The sequence below is a fragment of the Sminthopsis crassicaudata genome, chromosome 4 (genome assembly GCF_048593235.1).
Source record: "Sminthopsis crassicaudata isolate SCR6 chromosome 4, ASM4859323v1, whole genome shotgun sequence".
In the NCBI taxonomy this organism is placed as follows: domain Eukaryota; kingdom Metazoa; phylum Chordata; class Mammalia; order Dasyuromorphia; family Dasyuridae; genus Sminthopsis; species Sminthopsis crassicaudata.
This window is the reverse complement of record NC_133620.1, coordinates 185,596,559-185,618,948: the sequence shown is the minus strand read 5'-3', so window position 1 is coordinate 185,618,948 and position 22,390 is coordinate 185,596,559. Positions and strand designations below refer to the sequence as shown.

Genomic DNA, 22,390 nt, shown 5'->3' with positions numbered 1-22,390 from the left:
AGAATAAAGTGAAAGTACTTGCTTACATCAATGTGTTATAGAAATTGGTAGGAGAAATGTACAAACTTTCTTGCTAAGAGATGGGAATTCATTAAATTTTTTTTATATAACCTGACTAAATGATAAAAATGAATAGCTAGTTATGCTCTAAAATATTTATTTTTTCTGCTGGTTAATGGCAATGTTGGTTAATTGTTAAATGATCAATGTACATGAAGCAAAATTTCTTATCTTTATTTCTAACAATGTTTATAATTAAACAAAATTGTTTATGAAAAAATCTTTTCAGATATGACTCCATTCTCTTTTGCCACTGTCATCTTGGTTATACTGTCACAGATATTCTATTAAACAATTGACTGGGTGTTGCAATCAGTTTGTTTGACAATTTGCCAGATGGGAGAATGATAATATCAGCAGAGGATAAGTTTAAATTAGAAAACAGCATTAAAAACTGTAATGAGAGGCAATATACTATTTGTTTCTGCAGAATATTTGTAATGGTCCGTGATGATTTTAAGATGCTTACAACCACATGCCCAACAATCATGGTTTTTAGACATCTTGATATTTGTACTGCAAGATCATGTAATTACAAGCTGATGATGTATGATTACAAAATAACAGAGAAGAATGAGGGAACTGCTCTGAAGTAGTGAGCAAAATACAAATGGGTGCATGTGCATACAGGTGACTATTTATTGGGAATTAATTTGAATGTTATACTTTTGTCACAGTTTGGAAACCATTTGATTACAGGTTAAGAAACTATGTGCTTAGTCAGAAGCAGTCAGAATTTGACCTAATCACTGCATAAACATGAAAAATGTTATACACATAGTAGTAAAATAGATGGAGCACTGGATTTGGAGTCAGGAAGACCTAAGTCACTTAACCTCTTTACCTCAGTTTCCTCACCTGTAAAATGGACATAATAATGGCACGAACCTTCCAAGGCTGATCTGGGGATCAAGTGAGATAAAATTGTAAAGAGCTTACCACAGTGCCTGGAACACAGTAAGTACTATATGAATATTAGCTAGTATAACGGTGGTTTTGAATCACTACAGAAAAAGAAACCTATAATGTTTCAAACATGCTTATGCTTGTTGTCATGGAGGAAAATTATATTTGTAACATAATTGAGAAATTGCTGACTGCTAAAAGAGCCATTAAATGATCTCCTTGGACCATCATCTTGAACTTCCTGGGGGACTGAGTACCCTTAAGTAGGAATTACTACTGCTTTACCATGGTACCTTAGAATTGATACTTTAGTTCTGATAAAGGCCTCACTTCCAAAATATATAGAGAATTGACTCAATTTATAAGAAATCAAGCTATTCTCCAGTTGACAAATAGTCAAAAGATATGAACAATTTTCAGATGAAGAAATCAAAACTATTTCTAGTCATGCGATATAATGCCAGAGAAACCGAGGCAAGATAGAGATTAGAGAGTTTTTAATATTTTATTTGGATTTCTGAGAGGGAGAGATTATGCTGGGGGCATGTTGCTCCCAGGGCTGATGTCCAAGGCATCCAGCAATGAATATGAGTTCTTAGTGACATATTTATAGCTCTTAGCTCAGGTAGCTAAACAAAGGGGTGGGGTTGGAGTTCAAACTTTGGTGAGCAAAGGTCAACCAGGTTCTAATAAGTTGGGGGGGTTCTAACAAATTGGGAGTTAAGGAGGTATCCAACTAGAGCCAGGGAGTCTGGTCTTAGAGAATACAGACAATGCCAATTAGGTATCTGAAATAGGACATCTAGAATCTTAACTTCTGGAATGTCAGATCTCTATAGCCTTAATTATCTCAGTTTTAATGAGAAGAAAAGGAGGGTTGCAACCAGGGAAACTGAAGCAGAACAATTTAGGGAAACTAAGGCAGGACAATAAAAGGGAACTGAGGCACAACAATGAAAAGGTTCTCTAAATCACTATTGATCAGAGAAATGAAAATTAAGACAACTCTGAGATACTACTATACACTCGTCAGATTGGCTAAGATGACAGGAAAAGATAATGAGGAGTGTTGGAGGGGATGTGGGAAAACTGGGACACTGATGCATTGTTGGTGAATGGATCCAACCATTCTGGAGAGCAGTTTGGAACTATGCTCAAAAAATTATCAAGCTGTGCATACCCTTTGACACAGCAGTGTTTCTATTGGGCTTTATATCCCAAAGAGATCTTAAAGGAGGGAAAGGGACCCACATATGTAAGAATGTTTCCCTTTTTGTAGTGGCCAGCAAGTGGAAACTGAGTGGATGTCCCTCAATTGGAGAATGGCTGAATAAATTGTGCTATATGAATGTTATGGAATATTATTTTTCTGTAAAAAATGACCAGCAAGATGATTTCAGAGAGGCCTGGAGAGACTTACATGAACTGATGCCGAGTGATATGAGCAGGACCAGGAGATCACTGTATGTGACAACAACAAGACTATATGATGATCAATTCTGATGGATGAGGCTCTCTCTTCAACAGTGAGATAATAAAAATCAGTTCCAATTGTTCAGTGATGGGAAGAGCCATCTACACCCAGAGAGAGGACTATGGGAACTGAGTATGGACCACAACATAGCATTTTAACTCTATCTGTCATTGTTTGCTTGCATTTTTGTTTTCCTTCTCAGGTTTTTTTTTTCTTTTTAGATCCTATTTTTCTTGTAGAATAAGATAACTGTATAAGTATGTATACATATATTGGATGTAAGATATAATTTAACATATTTAACATGTATTGAACTACTTGACATCTAGGGGAGGGGCTGGAGGGAAGGAGAGGAAAATTTGGAACAGAAGGTTTTGCAAGGGTCAGGGTTGAAAAAATTACCCATACATATATTTTGTAAATAAAAATATATAATAAAAATTTAAAAAATTAAAAAAAAGGAATTGATACTTTAAAATTACAGATCAAAGGAAAAAGTCTTGCTTGCAACAGTGTTGCAAACTATTTAACTGGCACAATGTTATCATTGTGGTTGTAATGAAAATACCTGTATTTGGGGGAGCTATGATAAATTCATTGCTATGTGTTTGGCTTTGGGTGTGAAGGCTATTCAAAAGGCTGATCTTTAGGGATTTCTGATATTATTAGTCAACTTTCTGGTAAGAAAATCAAAGAATGGCATAGTCACTACAAATTAAGGGCAGTATCTCTGAAAAATGGATTTGCTTTGTCTAACATCAGCATGTCCCTATCAGAAAGGACAACTCAAGAAAGAATGAAAAATTTCTTCTCTTAAAGATAGTATTTAAAAAAAATACAAGTTGTTATAGTAATCTCTTTTCAACATATATTTTTAAAAAAGTATTAGTTTTGTAAAAAATGGAGAACTTTCTTTCAATCATTATGATCCTGTGTATGTCTATACAATACTCAAACAGTAGTATATGAAAAACTGCAATTCCAACTTCTTGTTTCCCATGATGCTAAGGAGTCAACCTGGCTGATTATCAATTAATCAATAGACCAATCAATCAAAAGGATTTATTAGGAGGCTATCATGTGCCTACACCAGAAATACAAGTCCAAAGAATAAAATAATTACTACTATACTCACCTTGCAGGATTGCTGTAAGGATCAAATAACTAGCACAGTACTTGGTACATAACATGTGCTATATAACTATATATTCCCCCTTCCTCCAAAGAAGCTTGCATTCTAATTTCATTTGAATTGAATGGATTAGCCTGTTTTTTAAGTACTTCTTGGAAGTGTGATTTATGAAAGTTAAATAAATGTGATTTCATTTCTCAGAGTGAGCAAATTATTCCACTTTGAAGTGGATGTGGAAAGATGTGCATCTGGTAGTGTTAAAGTACTAAGCTTTTCCTGGCCCATGCTGGACCTGTGCCTCCCAAAGAAGAGGTGTTCAACAAATATTTGTCAAATGACATTGATGGTACAATATTTACTTTATTATCCATTGACATAACAGTGCTGTTTGTTGATATTTTGTATGACCACATTCAGGGAGCCTGGAAACTTTCCCACAATTTTGCCTCTTGTCAGTAATAGAAACTGTTTTAACATTAACACAAATATAAAGGACAGGGAAACCAAAAGCAGGATAGTAACATCAACAACTTTTTATTCACTCAAGGTTTAGTTGATAAATTACATAGTTGTAAAGTATCAAGTTTAAAAACAAAAAGGATATATATATATATTCATTTAATTGAATATATTCCATCAAAAGTTATATATTTCAAATATTTATAGCTAAAGCACATACATTTGTCTGATATGTATAGTATAATATTTAAATTTACTTGTATAGAAAATATTTGTGTGGATTGACATTGATCCTGGCAGATTTGGAGAGGGAAGATAGAAGGAAGGATACATCTATAAAAATGGAGAAAATAGTAGTAGCTACCCCACCAAAGCCGATTTGGGGAGAAAATGAGATAACAGTTCTTTTTATTTATTTTTATTTTTTTGCTGAGATAATTGGGGTTAAGTGACTTGCCCAGTGTCACACAGCTAAGGAATTATTAGGTGTCTGAGGTCAAATTTGAACTCAGGTCCTCCTGACTTCAGAGCCTATGCTTTATCTACTGTACCACCTAGCTGCCCTAAGATATTATTTCTAAAGTGTTTAGCATAATGTCTGGTACTGAGTTGGTGTTTAATAATTGCTTATTTCTTCATTCTTTCCTCCCTCTTTCCTTCCTTTCCCTTTTTTTCCCTTCCCTCCTTCCCTCTGTTTTAACACCTGAACTGAACCTTACTGAAAGCTCAGGATAGTAGGAGGTAGAATAAGGAAGGAACATATCAGAGTCACAAGCAAAAATTGATGTGAGAAATGATTCATTTGGACCCTTACTCTATTCCAATCAATTTTAATCAATCTCATATTTTATACAAATCATATAGGGATAACTAGATAAATAAATTCTTATAATAGCCTCAGATTTTAATTTAACATTCACTACTTGCTTACTGGTAATAATGCTTACTTGTACAAGCACAAAAATACTGACAAAGATCCTCATCCTGTTTTGCTCAAATTCCATATGCAAACTCAGCATAGTTAGGATGCCTTGACTCTTTGGAAAATCCTCCAACTTATTTTTATACCTTGCCCAAAATGAGGAGGTGACCATCGTATGATTACTTAGTCACTGGAGATGTCCACTACTTTGCCCAACCCATGACTCCTATTGATACATCATTTTTTGACCCTTAATAGGTCTAACAACTAATGTGATTATGTATCCTACCATGCCTGTTTTACATGTTTGGGTACCAAACTCTAAAAAAATCTGAAAGGAGGCATTTCAAATCATGAGGGATATCTGAGGTCCACTTTATCAGAAGGGGCCATGGACTCTACCTCACTGACTTTTCTTGGAGATTAGACAGTTTTGGACCCCATACTGTATGGGGACTGAGGATGGAAAATAAAAGGAATTCAGAAATCAGCAAGTGAGTTAAACCAATCTTGTTTTGTTACAAAAAAAGTCTCTTATGGAGCAGAAATGTTAGTGATGCAAAAATATCAATAAAATATTCAAAAAAATTTTAACTGCACAGAAGATGACAAGTACCAAAACCACAAATAGAATTTGTTAATATCTTGTTAAATTTTCTTTTAAATATGTGTATGTGCAATATATTTTTTTAAAGAAAGTAACCTGCATACGATAGTTCAGTTTGTTATATCTTTTTCCTTTCCCATCTTTATCTATTGAAATGTTTGCATTTGTTGATAATTCAAACATTCACAATGAGAAAAAGAAAATAAATAAGATTTAAAAAACAAAACAAAACAGAAAGTGGCCAGTTTGCCTGAGCTCATTCTTTACAAATTCTGTGACCATAAAAATCTACAGCCTATTGGTTGCTTAAATATGCATCTTTTGGTTTTCATCACAGAATTGTTATAAAAATAAACATAGAATATAGAAAATCACAACCATAAATACACAAGCTATTTTTTTTTTTACTAGAAGTTGTTCTCTGCTGGAAGGGATGGGATACCAAGATAATCCCTGTTATAGGGGAGACCCATTCTAGTGGATCATGAGTTTGGAGTTCTGAGCTACACAAGGCAAAACTGATCAGGTATCCATGCTAAATCTGGCACCATTATGGTAAACCTTGAGAAACAGAGGGCCACCAGATGGTCTAAGGATGGGAAACAGAGAAGGTAAAGACCTCTGTAAAGAATGAGTTTGGGACCATGAGTGGCCACTGCAATTCTAGCCTGGATGACATAGGAAGACTCAATCTCAAAACAAACAAACTAAAATAAAATAAAAAGTAACTTTTTACATTTTATGGGAGGAGATGAAAATTATGTGTTACTTAAGGCAAGTATTAATAATTTAAACTTATTTTTTTCTTTTAGATACTTTGGTTGTATAGTGAATGATTCTATTTATCAAGCCATCTCAAAGAAGGTACAGTAAAGATTCTGGGAGGGACCATCCTGGAGTTCCACTGAGGAGTGGGCCAAACTTCTAAAGGAGGGTAGGAAGACGTTGGGTCAATACAATGATTCAGTGTTATAAATAGAGTAGGAATTTAATTTACCTATGATAGTGATTTTGACTTGGAAATGCCCAGGGAAAGAATTTTTAGGAAATATGTCTCCTAACCACAAGTGGTCCTGTTCTTTCTTCCTGAAAGAAATTCATTCATACTCTGGGAAGTTCTTCATTCATATGCTTGACATTCTTTTTCTTGGGAGTGTTCCAGATGTATTTTTAGCAGTTCTTTTCCTTGCAGATTGTATGTGTTCAGCCACCTGTGATTGGCTGGACTTGCGTTGCTCAAGTGTGACTGAAGACTTGAGACAGACGTTGTGGTTCGGAAGAGAGACTTCACTGGGCCTGGAATCCAGTGAAATATGACTCACATTAAGGCTGCTTGCACTTTGGGAAGAGTACATATACAATGTCTTACGGAAGGCAGATTTTGTATTGGTTTCCTGCTTATAGAGAATGATATAACATTTAGGAAAAAATGTGCAACACAGAATTCCATAATTAGATATTAAAATGACAATGATTTCCACAGCTGGTAAGTATTTGCCAAAAGTTGTGGCATAAATAGGGATAAATATTATCCATGCAATGAAGTAAATGAGCATGCCAAACGTTATGAACTTAGCCTCATTATAATTTGCTGGCAATTTTCTACCTTTAAAAGCAGATATGAAACAAATAAATGCCAGAATAGCTATGTAGCCTAGCATGGTACCAAAGGCCACAATAGAGCCCTCATCACACTCCAAGATAATAACTCGCGGTATGGAGAAATTCTCCTCCACAAAAGGCTCTGCAAATATGAGCCACATTGTACAAATGATTATTTGAACCCCTGTGCAAATCACTATAATGGGTACAGGCTTGTACAGACGCTTCAGACATTTTTGTAATCTGGGGTCAAAGCTGAAGGCTAGCAGAATTTTTAGTGACTTTGTCAGGATGCAGGAGATGCACAGGGCAAAGCTCACACCAAAGAGGGTCTGCCTGGCTTTACACTTGAAGTCTTGTGGCTCTCCCACAAAAAAGCTAGTGCTGACAAAGCTGAAGAAGTGGCAAAGGAGGATCACATGGCAGATAATCAAGCCCCCAGATGATTTGACCACAGGGGTATTTAGGTTTCTAGTAAATATTATTCCAACTGCAAAAGTGCAGATAATCCCTAGTGCTGAGAAGGTTAGGAGCAGAATGGTGAACCAGTCATTCCAACTGAGGTATTCAACTTGCTTCTCAAAGCACATGGTACTATTCACTGGGGCCCAGTGGGTCTTATTGTTGCATAAAAGGCAGTGATCCATATCTACAATAGAGAAGGAGACATTGAAATTAGGAGAATCCAAGTAGGTATTAGTAGGGCAGACCAAGTTACTGTAAAAAATCCTTTTGGCAGTCCTGATTCTGAAATGAGAGGTGACTACTCAGACATAGCAGTCAAGAGTCAAATATAAAAGTATACAATGGTATTACAAAAAGGAGAAAGAATCATCTGTAAAATAAGAAAAAGATAGTATCTATTGAATAGGATTATAACAACATGTAATGAAATACATTACATCTCATTTGTATAATTTTATACACTTTGTATACTTTGTACTTTGTAAAGTACTTTGTACTTTGTAAAACTTAATGCCTTATGTAAATGCTAGCTACTAAATTGTTATTTTTATTGTGTAGTTTTGAAATTAGAGGAATTATGTCAGGCTACTTTGAAAGTACTTGTGGCCTTTCCCTGTCAGGACAGTGGTAGTCACCAGGTCACCATCCAGTCTATAGGAGACTGGATTTATGATTTTATTATAGAGGGAACTCCCAGGTGAAGACATTCTCTCTATTTCTTGGCCCTGAGACCAGTTCTTTCATCTGTTATGTTGCAATGTCTCTTATATCCCCTTCTACAAGTTAGATGATAGAAATGGGGTTCATTCCAAAAACTTCAGGATGCATTTACTGGATTTCATATATCAGGATATGCAATATAAATGATTTCTATTCCCATCCCTGCCAAACTAGAAAATCAATTTCATTAACAAAGAAAAAGAAAATGTCTTCTTCTTTTCTCCTTTTTCTTCCTTCACCTTCTTAATGCCTCTTGAATCTGTAATTTTGTCAGTGTGGGTACTCCTCCAGCAATGGAGACTGTTACCCTTCTAATTTTATAATTATAACTTTTTTTTGACAGTACATATGCATGGGTAATTTTTTTTTTACAACATTATCCCTTGCACTCACTTCTGTTCTGAATTTTCCCCTTCTTCCCTCCACCCCCTCCCTTAGATGGCAGGCAGTCCAATACATGTTAAATTTGTTATAGTATATCCTAGATAAAATATATGTGTGCAGAACTGAATTTCTTGAATTCAGAAGGTAAAAAATAACCTGGGAAGAAAAACAAAAATGTAAACAGTTTACACTCATTTCCCAATGTTACTTCTCTAGGTGTAGCTGATTCTGTCCATCATTGATCAAATGGAACTGAATTAGATCTTCTCTTTGTTGAAGATATCCACTTCCATCAGAATACATCCTCATTCAGTATTGTTGTTGAAGTGTATAATGATCTCCTGGTTCTGCTTATTTCACTCAGCATCAGTTCATGTAAGTCTCTCCAGTCTTCTCTGTATTCATCCTGCTGCTCATTTCTTATAGAACAATAATATTCCATAATATTCATATACCACAATTTGCCCAACCATTCGCCAATTGATGGGCATCCATTCATTTTCCAATTTCTAGCCACCAAAAAAGGGCTGCCACAAACATTTTGGCACATACAGGTTCCTTTCCCTTCTTTAGTATTTCTTTGGGATATAATCCCAGTAGTAGCACTGCTAGATCAAAGGGTATGCACAGTTTGATAACTTTTTGGGCATGATTCCAGATTGTTCTCCAGAATGGTCGGATTTGTTCACAACTCCACCAACAATGCATCAGTGCCCCAGTTTTCCCACATCCCCTCCAACATTCATCATTATTTTTTTCTGTCATCTTAGCCAATCTGACAGGTGTGTAGTGGTATCTCAGAGTTGTCTTAATTTGCATTTCTCTGATCAATAGTGATTTGGAACACTCTCTCATATGAGTGGATATAATTTCAATATCATCATCTGAGAATTGTCTGTTCATATCTTTGACCATTTATCAATTGGAGAATGGCTTGATTTCTTATAAATTAGAGTCAGTTTTCTACATATTTTGGAAATGAGGCTTTTATCAGAATCTTTAACTGTAAAAATGTTTTCCCAGTTTGTTACTTCCCTTTTAATCTTGTTTGCATTAGTTTTATTTGTACAAAAGCTTTTTAATTTGATGTAATCAAAATTTTCTATTTTGTGATCAATAATGGTCTCTAGTTCTCCTTTGGTCACAAATTCCTTCCTCCTCCACAAATCTGAGAAGTAAACTATCCTATGTTCCTCTAATTTATTTATGATCTCATTCTTTATGCCTAAATCATGGACCCATTTTGTTCTTATCTTGGTATGTGGTATTAAGTGCCCCAATTAAGTTTTAATATGATTTAGGCTCCACTAGGGAATATTATGAGTCCAAGAGTTAGCCTTCATATTTAAGACCTCTGCTACAGAGGATAGATTTCTAGGCCTGGAATTTTTTTTCTGATTAGACATTGGGCTGATACTTCATATTTTGCATTTAGTAGTAGCACTTAAGTGCTTATTAAAGTTATTTAGAGTGAATTAAAGTGGTGGAATGTGAGAGCTGTTGGTACTTCCTACTGTAGAAAAAGGAAAGAGATCATAAAGCAATTGTAATATATTATTTAAACTGGTATGATAAGAAAAAATAATAGCACTTTTATAGGGCTTTAAGGTTTGCAAGCAATTTACAAATATTATTTCATTTGATCCTTAAAACAGCCTTAGGAGGGAGGTGCTATGATGTCTTATAGTGCCTCAGGTTAAAAAAAATGATTTTGATGTCCCCCTTGCCTAAAAGTAAGGGTAGTCTGGGCCACATTATCTCTCTATGTCTAAGCCAAGTCTCAGTTCTGGGGCTAAATTGCCATTACAAACAAGGCACAGTGGGCAACAGGATAATGCAGAGCTCCTCTCCTAGGTTCAGCTTCTGGGATTGTGAATTGTTGTCCGTTTAGACCTCTGATGGCCACTGACTTTACCCTAATCCTTTAATTTGCATTCTGGTCTGATCACAGAGATATTATTAAAGATAGGAATGACAAACAATAAGTTACTAGCAACTCTCTGCTATCAGGAGTCAGCCTCCTTGGCCCTGTTGAAAGTTCCTTCTTTCAAGTCTTAATTTTTTACCCTTGGTTGGTGAGAATGATAAGATCTCCCACGTACACTTGCCTGTTCATCCAGGTGCCTATAGGCTGCTCTCTTGCTCAGCCCTGTCATTCAGGGGTTGCCAGAGAGACAGTGGGATCTAAGGAATAATAATAATGATTATAAAAATAATAACAGCTGGCTTTTACATAACACTTTAAGGTTCTCAAGGCACTTTACAGATATTATTTCATTATCTTCGTAATAATTCCAAGAAAATTGTGATATGAGTACTGTTATTATATCACTTTAACATCTTGACTTGATAGTTATATTTCTTTCTATCCTTAACTGCATATGTCACTATGACTAAAGGAAAATACATTTAACTGGGGTTTTAGGAGAGCTAGAAGAAAGTGTTAGAAATGTCAGACTTGAAAGGACTATCATAGGTTGAAGTCTTTTGGAAAATTGACATGTTTTTCTTACCTGTCTGATTGCTGTAATGATTTTCAGGGCAGCTCACACATTCATAGCAGCATGTATGCCGGCTTTGGGTGGTTTTCTTCATTTGACCAGGACTACATTCCTTAGAGCATTTAGATTGAATTTGCTAGGGAAAAAACAGAAGGGAAAAATACTTTCAATGCTTTAACTTAGGATATAGGTATGATTACTGGAGATTTAGACATGTTTTTACATCATTTTCAAGACAATTGGAAGACTGAAAACAAAGTTTAAAAGCTAAAACAAAATATTTGCTGAGGAAGATTTTTTTAAAAGGAGGAATCTAGTTTCTCATACATTTTAAACTTTGCATGCATAATTATTAACTTCTTTAAAAAGCCTTACAAATGCAGAGAAATAAGGGCAGATAAGATGGTGCAGTGGATATAGTGCCAAATCTGGAGTCTGGAAGATTTGAGTTCAAATTTGATCTCAGACTCTTATTAGCTGCATGACCCTATGCAAATCACTTAATCCTGTTTGCCTCAATTTCCTCATCTATGAACTAGAGAAGGAAAACCACTTCAGTATCTTTGCTAAGAAAACCCCCAAATAGGGTACAGAGTCAAATATGACTGGAAAATTACTAAAATAAATGGAGAAAAAAATAAAAGCAGTAATGGAGATAGAAGTATATGTATCCCTGAGCCTCACTCTCTATTCCTACTCACTTATAATGTGCTGCAATGGAAGGAATGCCAGGTGTGGATTCTCTCCTTTGGTGCAAGTTATCTCTGTGACCTTTGGTAAGTTAGTTAACCTACCTTGCCTTTGGTTGCAGTATTTGTAAAATGAAGCAATTGGACTGCATGGCCTCTGAGACCCTTTTAGTTACTACAAGTTATTTTCTAGAGTAAGGCCCTCTGATATAGTTTGCACCTGTATAATCATTTTAAACTCATTGCCAAATTAGTCCCTTGTGAAAGAAAAATAAAAACAAAAATCAGAAAAAAACACAAGAAAAAAGAAAACAACAGTAATAACAAAGGTGAAAATAGTAGGCTTTAATTCACATTCAGTCTCCATAGTTCTTTCTCTGGATGCAGATGGCCTTTTTCATTCAAAGTCTATTGGAATTGTTTTGGATAACTGCATATCGACAAAAGCTAAATCTATCACAGTTGATCATCACCCATAGAGCAGGGATTCTTAACCCTAAAGGTTTGTTAACAGATTTCAGAGGGTACATGAACGTGGATGGGGAGAAATTATACTTTATTTTAATTAATTTCTAATTAAAATTTAGTATTTCAAAAAAGGCTAGAACCCCTTGTGGTATAAACTGTTCTGAAGACAGAGTGTGCACAAATCTTCGAAAATGATCAAGATTAAAGTGGTGAAAGTATCCTACTCTAGGTTCAAGTTGGAGTTACTTTCAAAAGTCTGTTCCCAATTCTGAAGATAATAACTATTTAAATATATATGCATATATGTATATATATCCAAGATGTTTAATCTCTCTGAGCCTCAGTTTCCTCTTTCGTAAAATGGAGCTAAAATACTTTTGCAACTTCCCTTCTAGGGTAATTGTGAGGAAAACACTTTGTAAATTTCAAACTTATTATTGCTAGAATATTAATGATTATAATAGCTAATATTTTTGTAGCATTTTTTGATGCCAAGCACCGAGCTAAGGACTTATCTCATTTGTTCCTTACAACCACCCTGAGAAGTAAGGTGCTATTTATCATCTTCGTTTTACACCTCAAGAAACTGAGACACACAAAGTGACCTGCCTAGGGTCACAATGTTGGAGGAAGCTATATTCAAATTTTCTGATTCCAGTCCTGGTGTTCCATCCATTGTGCTACCCAGCCAATCCTATTTTTTTCCCCCTAAGGCAATTGGAGTTAAGTGACTTGCCAATGCTATTTTTTTTTTGGGGGGGGGGCTGAAGCAATTGGAGTTAAGTGACTTGCCCAGGGTCACACATCTAAGAAGTGCTAAATGTCCAAGATCAGATTTGAACTCAGGTCCTTGTGACTTCAGGGCTGGTGCTCTATCCACTATGGCACCCAGCTGCCCCTAGCCAATCCTATTATAAAATGAATTAGAAGTAGAACTTTTTAGACATAATTTTCTTTTTATGATATTGTCTTAGGCACTAAGAGGTAGAATGTTTTAGAGGATAAAGGCCTAACTTTGGATTCATGAAAATATGGCTTTAAATATTTTTTAAACATATTTCCATATTTGGCATGTTGTGCAAGAAAAATCAGATCAAAAGGGAAAAAAACCACAAAAAAGAAAAACAAAGATGAAAATACTATGCTTCGATCCACATCCTCAACAGTTCTCTCTCTGGATGCAGATGGCATTTTCCACATGGGTTTAAATTTTGCCTCTGATTTAGATCATGGACAAGTTACTTGATTACACAGTCTCAGGAAACTGATAAAAGACTATAATTTAGGATAGCTAGGTGTGCAGTGGATAGAGCACTAGCCCTAGAATCAGGAGGACCTGAATTCCAATATTTCTTAGTTATGTGCCTTTGCAAAAAAAAAAAAAAAGGACAAAAACCAGAACAAAAGACTATAAGTTAGAGTTGAGTTTCTAATCTATAAGGAAGTCATAAATCCAGGAAGGAGGAAGAGAAGGAGAAAGTGTAAAAGGAAGAGGAGGAGAACGAAAAATTTCTGAATTTGGATATTTCTGTAATTTATTACACATTATTATTATACATTAACTTCATTGGATGCCACATCATATTGCTGACTCATTTTGAGTTTTACTTCACTTAAACTTCCAAATATTTTTCAGGCAAAGTAGTATTTAACTTTATATCCCCCATATAAAAATTTATGTCTTTTGAATTTAATAAAATTAGATTTAATTCAATGCTTTGATACCTTATTGGTTTTCTTTAACTTTTGCAATTATGCCTCATTTTATTCCTAAGGTCTTTTTGTCATTTAAAGTCATCTTCCATATGCTAATCTATATATCTTCATGTTACTTGCTACAGGATAAATCAATCTCAACATATTAATTTTAACTTAAAAATAGTGTCTAGAGGTTAAATACAACTTTTTCAAAGCTATTTAGAGATTCTTGTTGCTGAAACCACAACTGTACTAGAATAAATTTAAGTCTGAATCCACTCCACTCATCCACTCACCTGTTTTTATGTGGAGAAGAAAATGTCCTGACTGTACAAGAAATATGCTTAGATTTTATATGATTTCTTATTTCAGTGACTTCATACTGACTGATAATTTCTTTTGCTATTTTAATATAGTTATGGTAAACTCTAGATTATCTGTATTAGGAAATTTAATTTCAGGATTACTCATGACATATTACTCATGACTAAAATATCATCCAAGTGTTATATGCTTAGGAAGCAGAAAATAATTTTTCAACTAACAAGAGCAAAAAATTATTGAGGAAATAAGTTTGATCATCTTCCTATTCTTATCCTTATGTTTAGTTTATTCAGCATATATTGGTGGCCTTTCAATTGTTTACTGCTTGGAAGAATAATTTTGTTAAATTGACAGAAATTTTGACTTCCCAACTAGTTGATGAATATTAATAGTTGATCCTGAAGAGGGTCTGATCTAATGCCTTATTGTAATTTGGAGGTGACCCTAGATTCTTGAAGACTATTCCAGCAGTGCCTAAACTCTGGCAGATTCTATTATATTGGAGAAGCTTTGAATACATCCCCAGCAACAAACAATGTTTGTTTTCCAAGGACCAGCCTAGCTAAGTATAGAGAGACTTATTACCTTTAGGCTGGCTACTTGGTGTTATTCTTTCACTGTGACAATCTATGGAACAAAAATTCATAGATACTTTCTTGTCCCTGTTCATACTTTCAAGATATATTTATAAGATATGTTATTCAAGAATAGTTGAAGACGATTAGGATAGGGAGAAAAGATACTGCCATACTCCTTTTTCAAGTAACTACCATCACTTAACTAGCTGCCCAAGGCACATTCCCTGCACCCCAGAATAGTTCCTAATTTACATTTCATCCCTACCTCTCACTCATCCAGTAAATTTAAAATTTCAGGAGAATTAAAAATAGATTATTTTCTAGAAATTATTTTCTGGAAAATCCTGCTTAAAACAATAAGAAAAGGGGTCAAAGGATGCTTACAAAGATAAGATTAGTTTACCTGCTGGGCTTGTAGTTACTTAAAAATCAATTGCTGCATACTTGACTATTATTATCAGAAAATATAATAACGATAAATCATTTGGAAGCACATAGACTATTTACAGAATTTTAGAACTTTTGAGTTGGAAGGGACTTCAGACCAGCTAGTCCTAGCTCATATATTAATAGAAAAAGTTAATATTTAGGAAGTGTCATGAAGTTGGGAAAATGCTTTATATTGTCTCAGAGTTTGAAAGGTTAAATGATTTACTCAAGGTCACATAGCAAAGTGTCTGAGACTGGATTTGAACTCAAGTTTTGTGATCGCAGATCTAGAACTCTGGCCCCTATTTAGGTAGGAATCCACCATAGAACACACCTGACAGGTAGTCATTTGTTCTTTCCTTGAAGTCTCCTAGGGATAGCCTGTTCTACTTGGTAATAATAAACAGTTAAAATTCCCCCCCCTTGGATCAAATCTAAATATGCCTCTGCAATTTGAGCTAAATACAAAAAAAATTTTGGTGAATGAATGAAACAAATATTTTTTCCAGTGGTAGCTCTTGACCCTCTTCTTAAATGCAAGTTTGGAAAAGAAAAATACAATATCATTATTATGGTTGTTTTATCTGTGTGTTTTTTTTTAAACTTTTGGAATTAGGAAGACTAGGGTTTAAATCCTTGCCTGTGGACAAATCATGTAATCTCTCAGAGCTTCAGTTTTCACACATGTAAAATGGGGATAATGTTATCTATAGAACCTATATCACAGAATTCTAGTAGGGCATGAGATGAGGGATGATTAGTGAGTGTATCGTATAGCCAACTACCTTTAGTTAGCCAAAACCATGAATCATTCCAGGCAACTTCTTTTCATTTGCCTTACTGCATTGGGAGTATATATCTCACTCCATCCTCTTTGCTTTCCAGCTCTGGAACTGTAATAAAAATCAGTACTACCATTGTTATTGGGAAGGGATGTTAATCAATTCTCTTATGATTTTACGCATTATCCAGATAACTTCTCAAACAAAAAAAAATTCCTTCCTTGTAAATCTTTTCTCCCTCCCCAACTATATGTTTTATTTCCTTCTATTAAAATGAAAGCTTCTTGAAAGAATGGGTTACCTTTTGTATTTGCACCCCCAAAACTTGGCATAGCATTTGCCACATAAGACAATTCTTTAAAATGTTTTTCTTTTATTCATTTATGGTTGTAAGGTACTTTGTAAACTTTGAAGAGTAAAATCAACATCAGTTATTATGAGCATTGTTACTAATATTCTTTAAAGAAAATAACATCTTTTTTTGGTTGTATTTTCCATAATGAAAATGAACATTAAATAAAGAATATTGTTTAAACTCTAATGTTGTTTAAAACTTAGTCTACTAGACATAGAATTCAATCTAATGGGTACTATGATGTAGGGTAGCATTAAAATACCTTTAGATTCTTGAATTCCTTTTCAGTTTCACTGTCTTTAAAAATGAAAACATCTTTTTCTGAATCATATTCTGCCATATTGATAATGGTCATGTGTCCATTGACTTCCTTCCAAAGCAGAACATCATATCCAGTGTTAATGTCCCCTTGTGAATCAAATTGAAATTCACTATCTCCATCAGTAAATTTCACATTTTGAAGTGCTTCAAGTAACTATGCAAAAAAACCCAAAATGGATAGCATTTTAATACCTATATTATTTTAATGTACAATACCAAAATTTTTTTAATAAGTGTAGTATGATATAATCAAAAGTGTTCTAGATTCTGAAGATGAAGAAAATTCATCCCAGAGAGATGAAGAAACTTGCCTAGGGTCACATGTAATTAATAGTAGAGTTAGGAATAGAATCTGTGTCTTCTGTTTAACTCTCATATTGTGCCCTTGCTATTAGATATACTGCTTATGCCTTGAGTTTGTCTTGGCACTGGACTTTGATACCTCTGGAAGAGAGAGTGCGGTTGATGACTTTGTGCAGCTCTCCCTCACTTAAATCCAATTCACTTGAAAGTCAAGACATCACTCTTATGATGTCACTGGGGCTCTTTGAAAATGAAGAATGAACAACATCATCACAGGATACTGGTCATAAAAGAAGCAGTTTGCTAACTTTAAAGCACTATATTATTGTGAATTATAATTTTAAGCATATAAATTATATTTTTCTAAACTATATTTCTGTGATTGCAATGGGACAAAGTATAATTTATTCTCTAAAACTTCCATCTTTGTCAGAGTTTTTTTCATTGTAAGAGAGAATAAATTCTAGTTTCATTGTCAGTAATTAACATATATTTTTAAAAGGTCTTCTTTAATTTTATAGAAAGATCTCAAAATCATGTTCTTCTGAAATGAAACATGATGAAATAAAAGAAATATGGGCAGCATAATTAAATGTGACTATTTTGAATAAAACCATATCTGTGGTATTATTGATTATAATATAGCTTTATCTTCAATTATTTTAATCATAGCCACTTCCAAGTCCACCATCTGGATTGCATTTGTCTCAATATGGCAGCAAACTACTGAGCAACTGAGACAAGAGCTCAAGAACAGATACGTAGACTGGACACTCTTGTCAATGATCTCAGCTAAGAGCTTGGGCAAGTTGGGGGCTCTTGTCTATCATTCTGAGCTGTTTCCTTACTAGGTAAATTTGTGACATTATTAGTACCAATCTAGAGGAACAATAGATCAGATCTGAGATGCAGAGCCATAACTACCTAAGAGAAGGACCCCTGAGTGCCAAGGTTAGAGAGTACTGACTGCATTTGTATTCCTTCAGCAGAGTAGAAACAATGGCACTTAGCATCTAGTTATAAAGGAGAAATAGTTAAACTAGGAAATTATCAGATAGAAAGTTTGGTGTGAGAGCTTCCTCCATCCCATTTTACTCATCCCTTCATCTTCTCCTATGGAAGGCATGGTTTGTGGCACTTGTCCTAACATAAAAAAAATAAATTTTTATTTGAAGTTCTGGTGAGCCCTCAGAAATAGCAGACAAAATCTTATTCAAAGAAATAAAAAAGAAGAAAAGAATAATTTACACTCTGCCTGCAATACTTGCTAAAATCTGGGCATAAATTTTCTTTCTTTTTTATTCTAAAATAATAAATACATATAGGATCCATTGACTTAGTTGTTTATTAATCATATCTGTTTCCACTCTTGTGTTTGAACTGTAATTGTTACTTATTTTTCCTGAATTTAATTAGGTTTCAAGGAGGTAAAGATTTGATTATTGTGTGTTCTATAAATAGTGATAAGATTTATGTAATAAAAATAAGCTAGAGTAAGTATGTTGCTTGTTTTATTCCATGGGAAAAATATCTAGGTGAACAAAACATATTACACATCAGCTATAATACAGCATTACTTATGGTAAATCCTGATCATTAATGTTTTACAAATTTCAGGTAGTTATTTTCTCTTACATTTATATTGCTGTATTTCAACACTTGAACTATATATTTCAAAACCATAAGACATATGCCTATATAAATTATATCACTGTATGATTTGCTGGGGTATATTAACCCCCTTTTTCCACAGATTGCTTTTCTCTGAGTGAGAAGACAGAAATAATACCATTAAATGGTTTAGTTCATAGTATTTTTTTCTAGTTCATAGTATTTTTTTCTTCCCAACATTCAATATTATTTCCTAAAACAAACAGGTATTTTATTTCAGGAATTGATTAAATCACCAGATCCAAATAGTTATGATAATGAATCAATGTTGTCATGTAGGGGAGGTCTTTGGTAAATTCTCATTGAACTGGTTTGTTTAGATCATCAATAATCAATCTGATGAGCAGTTGTGTGCTCACAACTCAGAACTTCAGACTTTGATGTCATTGGTTCATTCAGGAACATGTTCATCACTTGGAACTATTTTTCTGGTAGTTGCTTGTCTGTGGATCTCCATCATTTTCTTTCTTCTATATGTGAATCTGATACAGCATTTACAAGCTCTTTCAACTTGTAATTATCCTCGAGAAAGTATTACCTCTTTAATTTTGATTGTTAGTGGTTGCCCTTTAGTCAAACAACTGCTCATCAGATTGATTATTGATGATCTAAACAAACCAGTTCAATGAGAATTCTTAGTTGTCTAATTTCGAAGAGCTCAAGATGATTCTTTGAATAAGACAGAGAAGCCTAACCACCTTTCCATTCACCAGAATTCGATATCATCCACTTATATTGTCAACATCAACAAAGTGACCAAAAAACCTTTCACTTCTCTGCCTTTTGTTTCCAAACCAGATGGGGGCAGCAAATAACAACAAGTTTGTCTAAGAGGTTTTACATCCCTTAAACTTTAAGTGGTAGAGAAAAGCGCTATCTGAAACTGAAGCTATTGTACAATGAGATTATGCTTCTTGCCACCTATAGAGAATCATAGAATCATAGAACCGAAGCCTTCTATCTGCTGAATTTCTGATGGAGTTTCTTAATGAAAATCTTCAAGCTGCTTTTGATCATTTACTGGTTCTTCAATATTTATAATAATTTTGTAATTCTTCCTTCTTCAGTCTCAGTCTCCTATCTCTGATCTTTTCAGAGTCCCCTGGTCCTCAATGACTCACCTTTTGCTAAATTGTAAAAACTCATGAAATGTTTCCTAAGAAATCATCAGTCTGTTAAAAGATCACAATTCAGACATTATATGATCTCTCTCTCTCTCTCTCTCTCTCTCTCTCTCTCTCTTTCTCTCTCTCTCTCTCTCTCTCTCTCTCTCTCTCTCTCTCTCTCTCTCTCTCTTTCTCTCTCTCTTTTTCTCTCTCTCTCCTTCTTCCTCTTCTCTCTTTTTTCCCTTTCCATGTCCCTCTGTCTCTGTCTCTCTTTCTTCCTCTCTCTCCTTTGTTATTATTAAAGCAGGTCTATGTAAATGTTCTTTGTAAATGTTCTGAATGACCATCGATGCCCTGAAACTCTTAAGTTCTCAACATGCCTCTCCATCTCATTTTGTATCCTTGAAACTATGTTTCTTTGTACTCATGTATCCAGTTTTATAATAGAATAAAAGTTCTTTTTTTCTCTTTTAAACCATCAAACTGTTCACATATAAAGAAGGCATCACCCTAAAACTTTTATAAAGTGATTGAGGTCATTATATTTTATGCCACATTTATTTTTCTGTTTCAAACCTGCTCAAATCCCATCTGAAAACTATTTTTCCCTACACATGTTTTAGAAGTTTTTGTTAAATCAAAATTCTTTTCCTACTCCTTTCAGACATCAAAATATTCATCTACGACAGAGACAGTATTCTACCTTATATCCTTTACTGGTTGGCTTATTTTTTTTTCTTTTCACCACTTTTTTGGTACCCCTCTAACCCAAAATATTGCATATAAAAAAGAAAATTTCTTAAAGAAGTGACAGCATCCTACAAGTGTCATGCTTAAAACTTTGTGGATGAGCCATTCTGGAGAATGATTTGGAACTATGCTCAAAAAGTTATCAAACTGTGCATACCTTTTGATCCAGCAGTATTATTTACCAGGCTTATATCTAAAAGAGATTTTAAAGAAGGGAAAGGGACCTGTATGTGCAAGAATGTTTGTGGCAGCCCTCTTTGCAGTGGCCAGAAACTGGAAACTGAGTGGATGCCCCTCAATTGGAGAATGGCTGAATAAATATGACTATTATGGAATATTATTGTTCTGTAAGAAATGACCAGCAGGATGATTTCAGAAAGGGCTGGAGAGACTTACATGAACTGATGCTGAGTGAAATGAGCAGGACCAGGAGATTATTGTATACTTCAACAACAATATGATGATCAATTCTGATGGACGTGGCCCTCTTCAACAATGAGATGAAGCAAATCAGTTCCAATAGAGCAGTAATGAACTGAACCAGCTACACCCAGCGAAAGAACTCTGGGGTATGACTATGAACCACTACCTAGAATTCCCTATCCCTCTATTTTTGTCCACCTGCATTTCTGATTTCCTTCACAGGCTAATTGTACACTATTTCAAAGTCTGATTCTTTTTGTACAGCAAAATAACTGTATGGACATGTATACATATATTGTATTTAACTTATACTTTAACATATTTAATATGTATTGGTCAACCTGCCATCAGGGGAAAGGGGTGGGGGGAAAAGAGGGGAAAAGTTGGAACAAAAGATTTGCAATTGTCAATGCTGAAAAATTACCCATGCATATATCTTTTAAATAAAAAAGCTAAAATAAAACAAAAACAAAAACAAAAAAACTTTGTGGATAACCCAAAGTTGGAAGGTGTAACTATTATATTGGATGACTGAATTAGAATTCAAAAAGACTGTAATAAGACAAGAATGATTGGGTAAATCTAATAAAATGACATTTAATGAAGATAAATGTAAAGTTTTACATTTGGATATTAGAAACTATAAGTATTTGGATTAGGAAGGCCTGGCTAGATAATAGTTTCCAAAGAAAAAAAGCAAATGATTTTAATGGACTACAAATTCTTTACATTCTTAGAAATTTCATGGCAGCTCAGAACTTGCATGGACCTGGTTGCCATTTCTATAGGCATAACTGCCAGATTTCCATAGAACAATAATAACTAGTCTTCCTGTTTACAGTCTCATTCTTATAAACTATATTCTATATAATTCTCAAATTAATATTCTTAAAGCATAGGTCTGATTATTGTACTTATCTGCTCAAGAAACTTAAATGGTTCCCCATTGCTTATAGAATGAAATGCAAACTTCTTAGTTCTAAATTTAAAGTCCTGCATAATCTGACTCCCTTCTATCTTTTCAGATTGCTTAAACATTTCTCTCCCTTATGCTCTGTGCACTATGTTACCCGGACAATTTGTTGTTCCCTTTACATGACATTTAATTTCTTTCATCCAAGCCTTTCCAGAGATTTTCTCTCATGCTTAAAATACTCTTTTTACATACCTCTACTTTTAAAAACCTCTAGCTCAATTGAAGGCTCAGTTCATGTATCTCCTTTCCTGCTTCCTCTAGTTATCATTCCACCCTTCACAGTCT

At 34.4% G+C, this 22,390-nt stretch overlaps 1 protein-coding gene across 1 annotated transcript in view; it reads right to left on the bottom strand.

Annotated features, from left to right (window-relative positions):
• Positions 1-6,426: 6,426 nt before the first annotated feature.
• Positions 6,427-22,390, bottom strand: part of GPRC6A (G protein-coupled receptor class C group 6 member A) — a 28,546-nt gene continuing 12,582 nt past the window's right edge. Inside the window, exons 4-5 of the mRNA XM_074265417.1 lie at positions 11,245-11,368; positions 6,427-7,811 (exon numbers count right to left, since the gene is read on the bottom strand). Of these exons, the coding sequence (XP_074121518.1) occupies positions 6,685-7,811; positions 11,245-11,368 (1,251 nt within the window). The 3' untranslated portion in view covers positions 6,427-6,684. The remainder of the gene's footprint in view (positions 7,812-11,244; positions 11,369-22,390) is intronic.